Genomic DNA, 11,051 nt, shown 5'->3' on the forward strand with positions numbered 1-11,051 from the left:
TAAAGAATAATTGGATTTGTCAGTTGAAAAAATTCTTTCAATTTCATTAGAAGTAGAGTCTCTTTCAGAAGAGGGCAATAAAGAGTAAAAATGTGTGACCTCCATGGAGAAAAACAAACAAACAAAGGACTGCTCAGATTGCGGATGAAAGCAGTAAAGTGCAACTGGGTAAAACACTTGAAAAATAGAAACAGTAAAGTAGAAATAACTGCAACATCCAAAATGTTTCAAAGTAAATTGTTTAAGCCTTTAAATATTGAAACAAAGTTCTGATCCGGAGGGTACAGTATTCATTCACCAATATGTAACAAAAGTACTGATCCAATAGAGGTTCCCCCTACACACGCCCTGTGCATTTAATAGAAGACAGCAGGTAACAGCCCATTAATGCAGTGTTTCACAGCTCTAGAGCATAGCAGGTTTATGTATATTTAAACTACACACAGGTATAAGGTAAACAATCAGGGGGAAACCGTGTTCCCAGGAGGCACTACCGCCTCGACTCACCACCCCACGGGTGCACCGATTGACCTCTTGTCTGGTGTGTATATTCAGCGTCCCTTAGGCATCAAAACTCTAGAGCTGACTTTATCCAAACAGCTGTGGCGTCTTCGGCAGAGCGTCCCACTATTCGGGAGGGGGTGTGTTCCGATCCTCTGACATCATGTGGTTTCCGTAAACCAATTGGAGAAGAGATCTGTATTACTTGAAAAAAGACCTCCGTGAACTTTGGAGCTTAGAGTCCTTAGACCGTTGCTGCAGCCCAGTAAAGTGCTCAGCAAAAGGAAGAATTTTGCAGACAACGGTCAATATAGATAAAACTTCATCTTTATTGTAGAAAACATTAAAACACTCCAGGGGTCATCACAAGTACACAACACGAGTGTCCGCTAACATGTTTCGGCCCTCAGGCCGTAATCATAGCTAAAGGACTATGCACCTGAGTTTCTTAAAAAGCAACAGGAACTCTTTGATTGGTTTAAAATTGAAGGCGTGTTGTGTAAAGGTTAACCCTTTGGGAACCAACTTTAATTTACATACATATATGAATGTGTATATTGCCCTTCTAAGAATTAAATCTAATCAATACTAGGTAACCGACGTTATTGCATAAATTGCTGTACTACTTGCTAATATACAATGTAGAGATTTAAGATGAACTTAGTAAATAAAACATAGGTATTACAATAATAATGCTAATATTAACCCTTTAAGTTCATAGTAGAATAAATAATTCTATAGTTCCTGTACGATATTTATCGACAGGTTAATCTCACTAGACGACTAAGAAACATACTTCTTGAATTTTTAAAGTGTATACTAGTGAGATTAACCTGTCGATAAATATCGTACAGGAACTATAGAATTATTTATTCTACTATGAACTTAAAGGGTTAATATTAGCATTATTATTGTAATACCTATGTTTTATTTACTAAGTTCATCTTAAATCTCTACATTGTATATTAGCAAGTAGTACAGCAATTTATGCAATAACGTCGGTTACCTAGTATTGATTAGATTTAATTCTTAGAAGGGCAATATACACATTCATATATGTATGTAAATTAAAGTTGGTTCCCAAAGGGTTAACCTTTACACAACACGCCTTCAATTTTAAACCAATCAAAGAGTTCCTGTTGCTTTTTAAGAAACTCAGGTGCATAGTCCTTTAGCTATGATTACGGCCTGAGGGCCGAAACATGTTAGCGGACACTCGTGTTGTGTACTTGTGATGACCCCTGGAGTGTTTTAATGTTTTCTACAATAAAGATGAAGTTTTATCTATATTGACCGTTGTCTGCAAAATTCTTCCTTTTGCTGAGCACTTTACTGGGCTGCAGCAACGGTCTAAGGACTCTAAGCTCCAAAGTTCACGGAGGTCTTTTTTCAAGTAATACAGATCTCTTCTCCAATTGGTTTACGGAAACCACATGATGTCAGAGGATCGGAACACACCCCCTCCCGCATAGTGGGACGCTCTGCCGAAGACGCCACAGCTGTTTGGATAAAGTCAGCTCTAGAGTTTTGATGCCTAAGGGACGCTGAATATACACACCAGACAAGAGGTCAATCGGTGCACCCGTGGGGTGGTGAGTCGAGGCGGTAGTGCCTCCTGGGAACACGGTTTCCCCCTGATTGTTTACCTTATACCTGTGTGTAGTTTAAATATACATAAACCTGCTATGCTCTAGAGCTGTGAAACACTGCATTAATGGGCTGTTACCTGCTGTCTTCTATTAAATGCACAGGGCGTGTGTAGGGGGAACCTCTATTGGATCAGTACTTTTGTTACATATTGGTGAATGAATACTGTACCCTCCGGATCAGAACTTTGTTTCAATATTTAAAGGCTTAAACAATTTACTTTGAAACATTTTGGATGTTGCAGTTATTTCTACTTTACTGTTTCTATTTTTCAAGTGTTTTACCCAGTTGCACTTTACTGCTTTCATCCGCAATCTGAGCAGTCCTTTGTTTGTTTGTTTTTCTCCATGGAGGTCACACATTTTTACTCTTTATTGCCCTCTTCTGAAAGAGACTCTACTTCTAATGAAATTGAAAGAATTTTTTCAACTGACAAATCCAATTATTCTTTATCAGCTTTATTTGAGGAATTGGAAAAGCTTTTGATAAGGGAACATAAACTCCAATGGGACATTTGGACACTTGAGACCTACCTTAAATTAAAAATTATTCCACGTGGGTTGAGACTGAGTAAATTCCCCACTTTTGATGTCACTGATATTGTATTTATTAATGCCTGGAATGATATTCTATCTGACTGTTCAATACGTTTAATGATGTTATTAATATCATATAAATCTAATCTCCTCAAAAATATCAGAGATGAGATAGGAGAATTACAGGTTGAGATGAATTTACGTCAGTTAGAAGCCAGCTTTGCTAAATTTGATACTATTCTTAAATCTGTGGTAGCCAAAGTGAAAGATTCAGTCCTTGAGATTAAGCATACAAAATTTGTAAGGGACCAAAATGATTACAATAATAACTTGGTCTATATTTGGAAACGTTCAGATAAGGCAACATTTAAAAGACAAGGTAGGGGAAGGTCGAGGAATAGAAGGAATAACAGTAACAACAAAGGTAAAGGTCAGGTACCTACACATAACTCAGAGACTAAGAGGGTAACTTATTCTGACACTGATTTTGAATCAGGGGAAGAAACTGGTGCGTCTAGTGGAGATGAACTCCCCAGAAGTATTCTTAAAAATGGTCAGTCAACTATAACACATAACACTAATGCTCCAATTTCCTCGGAGCATCACCATATGCAGGTGGCCACTAATGGAATACACTATGCAGAATCCAATAACTCTGCCTCCAATTATGTCGAAGATAATAGTAGTATGGTGGCAATTCAAGCACATGCATCTGTAGATGATCAGAGGAAACTGGAACAGGTTTTTTCTCTTCCTCCCCAACGCACCGGGATAGGTCAGGTGAACCAGGGGCATTATCAGTTGAGAGGTCGGAGAGGAAAGCAGAAGTACAAATAAATAATGTTATAAATCTGTCTAAATTCACACTGACAGACTCCCAAATTTCCCTTTTGAGCCGAGGTCTTAATTTTGCACCCACAAATCACTTTAATGTTTTTAACACCATTCTGGATGTAAACAAACTAATACGTAATATGACACTGCAGAAACATTTTTTCAATGAATCATATGAATCTGTAGGTAATAGAATGGTTTCTGATTTGAATGTATCCACTAAAGATCAGTATTTTAGTAAATTGACATTTAATGAGACTTGTGATGTAATCAATATGGAAAATTTGTCTAGGGAGGCTCTGACTGACACTAATAAAGAGAGTGTAAATGCATCTGGTAGCTTCCAGAATAAATCCTTGTTTTACCCTATCCAGTCAAGGGGTAATACCCTGGAAACCTTTTTCAAACGTGTGGAGCGTGATCTAGTTAGACTCAAGAATAGTACTAAGTACCAAACACCCAATCTGTCCAGTCGCGAGAGGGCCGCCCTTAAAGAGCTACAAGACAATGATGACATAGTCATACGCTCAGCAGATAAGGGGGGCTCTGTCGTTGTGCTGGACAGGGTGGATTATGTCAATGAAGCCTTACGCCAGTTGAACAATACTGAGGACTATATTCCTCTTCCTAGGGACCCTACAATTGGATTTAAAAGGGAACTTTTGGACATTTTGGATGATGGGTTGGAAAGTGGGCACTATGATCGTAAAACGTTTGAGTATTTGGTGGTTGATCACCCGGTAGTGCCCATTTTCCACCACTTGCCCAAAGTCCACAAATCCCTTAAGGATGTTCGGGGGCGCCCTATTGTTAGTGGTATAGGGTCACTAATGGAACATGTCTCACAGTGGGTAGACAGTTTGTTGCAGCCTTTAGTGCAAAGGCTGCATAGCTATATCCGAGACACCAAAGACATTATATGTATAGTGGAACAACTGGACTGGCAATCCAGCTTTAGGTGGGCCACTATTGATGTAGTGGCACTATATTCCTCCATTCCACACGAGGAGGGTCTAATAGCGGTCAATTACTTTTTGGAGTTTTTTTCAGATTTTTCTTTTGAATTCAGAAAATTTATTCTTAGAGTTCTTAAGTTCTTGCTAACCCATAACTATTTCTCTTTTGAGGGTGGTTTCTTTCTCCAGAGACGTGGGACAGCGATGGGGGCGAAGTTTGCCCCTTCTTACGCCAACCTGTTCATGGGTTGGTGGGAGCTGTCCCACGTCTATGGGGATGGAAACCCCTTCAGAGAATATATTTATTTTTACGGCCGCTATATAGATGACCTACTCCTCGTGTGGAGTGGAAGTGAGTCACAGTTCATGTCCTTTGTCACATACTTGAATTCCAATAATATTGGAATTAAGTTCACCTGTGATCTACAGGATAATGTGATAAATTATTTGGACATCACTATTATAGGTACAACGGATGGAAAAGTTGAGACGGAAATATATAGGAAGCCCATAACGGGTAACACCCTCTTGCACGCAAGTAGCTGCCACCCTAGACATGTACCTTTTGCTGTGGCTAAAGGCCAGTTCATCCGGGTTAAACGCAACTGTTCATTGCCAGAAAAATGTGCTGAACAGTGTGACGATTTAACCAAAAGGTTGAAGAACAGAGGATATAACACAAATGTAATTAGAAAGGCTAGAAGCCAAGTTGATCCTCTAGAAAGGTCTGCGGTTCTAAACAGGGATGGTATTAAGTCTAAAGCTGAACATAAGGGAGTGACCTTTGTCACTGAATACAGTCAGGAATATGCCGATATATGTAAAATTATTAAAAAACATTTTTCATTTTTGGCGGCTGATGACAAATTGGAGCATTGTATTGCTCAAGGTCTGCGTTGTTCCTATAGAAAAACGACTACACTTGGTAACTTACTGTCTCCCTCTGTTCTCCCTAAAACTGACAGGGGACAAAGTTCCTGGCTGACCCATAAAGGCACCTTCAAGTGCCTAAATAAATGTAGGGTGTGTGAACATGTAATACAGTCTGATAGTGTCAGATCTGAAGTTACTGGAGAGGTTTATTCCATACAGTCTTGCCTCAAATGTACCTCCACGTATGTAGTTTATGCCCTGAGTTGCACTAGTTGCCACCTACAATACGTTGGGCTCACGACCACCGAGGTAAAAGTACGTATCCGAAATCACTTGTCCACAATCCAGGCAGGTGTTGCGTCTACCCCTCTGGTGCAGCACTTTGCGAAATACCACCAAAAAAGTGTGGAAACACTTAGGTGGCAGGCCATTGAGAGAGTGTTTTGTCCGCCTAGAGGGGGCAATAGAGACAGACTACTGCAGAAGAGGGAAATGTTCTGGATTTTTAAATTACAAACGCGTGTACCGAAGGGTCTAAATTCGGAATATGATTTGATTAATTTTTGGGAGTAATATCCCTTCCCTCTTCTGCAGTGGTCTGTCTACGCTCTCCTAATAATGTGTAAATGCCCATGTTTCAGTTTATATTATAGCAGCTTTAAACATCTTTAAGAGCCCCTGGTTCCCTGTATTACATCACATTAGGTTCACCATAAAAGGTCTACCTATAATAAATCCAATACTAACAGCTTTCTGATCTCTATCCTCTTTGTCTGATATATTTACACACTCAATTAATTTTTTGGATTTTATATGGAATGTTTTATATTTGTTCACATTTCATAGTCACTTTAGTTAAGTACAGTCTAGGATAATAATCTAGTTGAGTACAGTTTAGATTATTATTATTATTATTACTCTCAATTCTTTAGGTTATACCAATAGACGACTAAGAAACATACTTCTTGAATTTTTAAAGTGTATACTAGTGAGATTAACCTGTCGATAAATATCGTACAGGAACTATAGAATTATTTATTCTACTATGAACTTAAAGGGTTAATATTAGCATTATTATTGTAATACCTATGTTTTATTTACTAAGTTCATCTTAAATCTCTACATTGTATATTAGCAAGTAGTACAGCAATTTATGCAATAACGTCGGTTACCTAGTATTGATTAGATTTAATTCTTAGAAGGGCAATATACACATTCATATATGTATGTAAATTAAAGTTGGTTCCCAAAGGGTTAACCTTTACACAACACGCCTTCAATTTTAAACCAATCAAAGAGTTCCTGTTGCTTTTTAAGAAACTCAGGTGCATAGTCCTTTAGCTATGATTACGGCCTGAGGGCCGAAACATGTTAGCGGACACTCGTGTTGTGTACTTGTGATGACCCCTGGAGTGTTTTAATGTTTTCTACAATAAAGATGAAGTTTTATCTATATTGACCGTTGTCTGCAAAATTCTTCCTTTTGCTATATATATATATATATATATATATATATATATATATATATATATATATATATATACAGGTAGCCCTCAGTTTACACCAGGGTTAGGTTCCAGAAGGAATGGTTGTAAATCGAAACCGTTGTTAATTGAAACCCAATTTATAATGTAAGTTGATGGGAAGTGAGGGAGATAGGTTCCAGGCCCCTCTCAAAATTGTCATAAGTAACACCTAATACATTATTTTTAAAGCTTTGAAATGAAGACTTTAAATGCTAAACAGCATTATAAACCTAATAAAAAAATCACACAACACAGAATACATAATTAAACTAAGTTAAATGAACAAAAACATTTGCTAAACAGCATTATAAACCTAATAAAATAATCACACAACACATACTTCACTTGCATTTTTCTGCAAACCGTTCTTTCTATGCATTCCAATCTGGACTGATTTATAGACAGGAAGATCTTGTTCCTTTGAAATCTGCTCGATAGTGCAGGTCTGGTTAAACTGATTAATTTCAGCTTGCTTGGCTTTGCTACAACACAAGCAGATAGTTCCATCTACTGTCTATTTTAATAAATGCACTGCTTCTCAATGCATTTCAATAGCAGTCACATGACTGGAAATAAAGGTTGTTATTCTGAAACGGTGTAAATTGAACCGTTGTAAAACGAGGACCACCTGTATATATACACACATATATATATATATATATATATATATATATACTCAAAAATAGCAGGGAAGGCGCTCTCCGTTTACAACCACCTTTATTGGTAAACGTTTTCGGGGTCTCCCCCGTCCTCAGACCACTTACATAACAATGATAATACAGCACCTTATAAACCCACTTACCACCACCGTGAGATGAACTTGTTACATAAGCTGAAACTACATACTAGGAGACAGGGAACATTCATCCACTACAATTTTCATAGAAAGCACTTATAGTCCAAATGGACATTGAGTCCCTTTGGATACATAGTATCCAAATTAAAAATCCACTGGGACTCACGTTGTAGTAGACGTCTTGCTCTGTCCCCACCCCTGGCGTTTTTTGGAACATGGTCGATGATAATATATCTGAGATCAGACACCGAATGACCACTAGTGCAAAAATGGCGAATAGTGTGTCCCAGTGTAGGATCCCAGGGTGAGGAACAATTATCCACTAGGTGCTGAAGGACCAATCAATAAATAATCAAATTAACAGCAGGGAACCAGCACACCATAAGCTTCAACCGCCGGGGTGCACTTCTAAACATCCAAATTCTCAAAAATAGCAGGGAAGGCACTCTCCGTTTACAACCACCTTTATTGGTAAACGTTTTCGGGTCTCCCCCATCCTCAGACCACTTACATAACAATGATAATACAGCACCTTATAAACCCACTTACCACCACCGTGAGACATTTTGAAAGAACATTGGGATATTTTATCAAGTGATAAAGCCCTCCCTTTCGCTTCCTGTGTAACACCATTGGTCGGCTTCAAACGTGGGAGATCATTAAAGGACATGCTGTTGAGACCGAATAATGCTGAGAGTTACATGCCGAGCACCTGGTTGAGTACTACCAAGAAGGGTTGCTTCCGCTGCAGTGGATGTACTACCTGTGGTGGCTTAACCTAGAGTAACAATTTTTTACATCCTTGGTCGAATAAAAAATTCTATATCCAGCATAGGGTCACTTGCACGACCACATACATTGTTTATCTGCTACACTGCCCGTGTGGCAGGTTTTATGTGGGCAAGACCCAAGATTACCTCAGGGCAAGGATGGCGAACCACCGGTCAGCAATTCGACTGGCAATTAAGTCCGGTGATTTGGACCAGCCGGTGGCTCGCCATTTTTGCACTAGTTAGTGGTCATTCGGTGTCTGATCTCAGATATATTATTATCGACCATGTTCCAAAAAACGCCAGGGGTGGGGACAGAGCCAAACGTCTACTACAACGTGAGTCCCAGTGGATTTTTAATTTGGATACTATGTATCCAAAGGGACTCAATGTCCATTTGGACTATCAGTGCTTTCTATGAAAATTGTAGTGGATGAATGTTCCCTGTCTCCTAGTATCTAGTTTCAGCTTATGTAACAATTTCATCTCACGGTGGTGGTAAGTGGGTTTATAAGGTGCTGTATTATCATTGTTATGTAAGTGGTCTGAGGACGGGGGAGACCCCGAAAACGTTTACCAATAAAGGTGGTTGTAAACGGAGACTGCCTTCCCTGCTATTTTTGAGTATTTGGATGTTTAGAAGTGCACCCCGGCGGTTGAAGCTTATGGTGTGCTGGTTCCCTGCTGTTAATTTGATTTTATATATATATATATATATATATATATATATATATATATATATATATATATATATATATATATATACACACACAGCTCCACATCTTGGGTATTTCCAGGATCATGTTGGCTCTCACAATAACTTATGCTATAACTTATGCTTACCTGATAAATTCATGCCTTTCACAATGAGGTAGGAGAGATTAAAGGGACAGTCTTACTTTAGATTAAGCTGCAAATATCCCCCTGCACCCTTTCTATATCATGAAGCAGTAACAGTAAAAAAGTTTTTCTAAAATGACTATTGTTCCTGTTAACTTTGAAATGGCTTTGAGGACATCACGATCTGGGCTGCATTAAAGACTTCACTAGTTACAAAAAACTCACTAATTGGATTCAATAGACTGTCAATGCTGTTTAGCAGAGTGCATAGATACAGCCCTGATATAGAAAGCGTTGCAGGAGGAGGAGATTTGCAGCTTAATCTAAAGTAAGACTTTAAGATGACTAAGGTGTAGACTTTCCTTTTAAGTGCTCTCGAAATTTCGGGGATCTTTGCCTCCTCTTTGTTGCCATATTGTAATACCCCAGGAGTAATGAGGTAGCATGTGTGTGTTTATGTATATGTGTGTATAATATAGAGACCTGGTCTACCGCTACCTACTCCTCACTATTACTTTTAAACTATTATACTATTAAACTTCTGGAAATAAAGATTTTGTTTTTATGGATCCCTGTCTGGACTCTACTACTTTCTTGATGGAGATATATATATATATATATATATATATATATATATATATATATATATATATATATATATATATATATATATATATATATATATATATATATATACACACATATACACAGTGTGTGTATATATATATATATATATATATATATATATAATATATGTGTGTGTGTGTGTGGTCAACAAATTTGTCCTGCATGCATAAAGCAAATCTTCCTTTTTTAATAAAGCAAAGAAAATAAAATGATGCCTATATTTCTCCCCATACCAGGGTCAAGGCACAGATCGTCTGCTGTCTACAGATGAAGTGACTAACATCTTGCAGCAACCCCTGGCTCTTGGTTACTTTATATCCACTGCTAAAGCTGGTCCGTTACCTGACTGGTTTTGGTCAGCATGCCCCCAAGCACAAAATCAGTGCCCACTGTTCCTTAAGGTAATTTATCATTTTTTCTTCTTTGTTTTTTGTTTTTTCGTTTTTAAAGATAGTGGATACCGTTTTTGTTGTTGTTGCAAGAACAACTAAAGAAATATTGTTTTAAATAAATCAACATAAATGGGATTTAAACTGAAATACTTGATTCCTAACTAATTAAAACAATATTTCCTATCTAAAATAGGGAGAGTCCACGGCTTCATTCCTTACTGTTGGGAAATACAACACCTGGCCACCAGGAGTAGGCAAAGACACCCCAGCCAAAGGCTTAAATATCCCTCCCACTACCTCATTACCCAAGTCATTCTTTGCCTTTCGTCACGTTAGGAGGTGGCGAGAAGTGTCAGAAGATTCGGAGAGTCCTGAAAAAGGGTATCTGCCCTTCGAGATAGGACTGGAGTTTTAAGCAGTCATGTCAACCTCTCAGTGAGAGTATTGAGGAAAGTTAGGGTCTGGAGATGCAGGGAAAGTTTTTCTGCGAAACTATCCAGTCTACTGCTAACAGCTCCTAAGCAATCAGTGTTGACGAGTTTCACTGCCTGCTTTCTCTCACTCAAGTCCATGTCAGGAGCTCTGCTATAAAACTGTCACACTTGAGAGGCTGTGTTCTGTTCCACAGCATGGATCCTGGAGGTAAGATTGTTTAAATTTTTACACATAAAACGCTATACCAGGGTCACAGTGTGGCTCCTTTATACCTTGATAGGATGCAGGGTTAATATCATCTGAAGGGGGTTTATTGAA

The 11,051-nt window shown here is 38.3% G+C and overlaps 1 protein-coding gene across 1 annotated transcript in view; it reads left to right on the top strand.

Moving 5' to 3' along the window:
• The window catches only part of MED13 (mediator complex subunit 13), a 1,182,528-nt gene that overhangs the window by 1,075,311 nt on the left and 96,166 nt on the right, over positions 1–11,051 (top strand). Inside the window, exon 28 of the mRNA XM_053707341.1 lies at positions 10,143–10,307. Within this exon, the coding sequence (XP_053563316.1) occupies positions 10,143–10,307 (165 nt within the window). The remainder of the gene's footprint in view (positions 1–10,142; positions 10,308–11,051) is intronic.

Source organism: Bombina bombina, chromosome 3, assembly GCF_027579735.1.
Source record: "Bombina bombina isolate aBomBom1 chromosome 3, aBomBom1.pri, whole genome shotgun sequence".
Classification (NCBI taxonomy): Eukaryota; Metazoa; Chordata; class Amphibia; order Anura; family Bombinatoridae; genus Bombina; species Bombina bombina.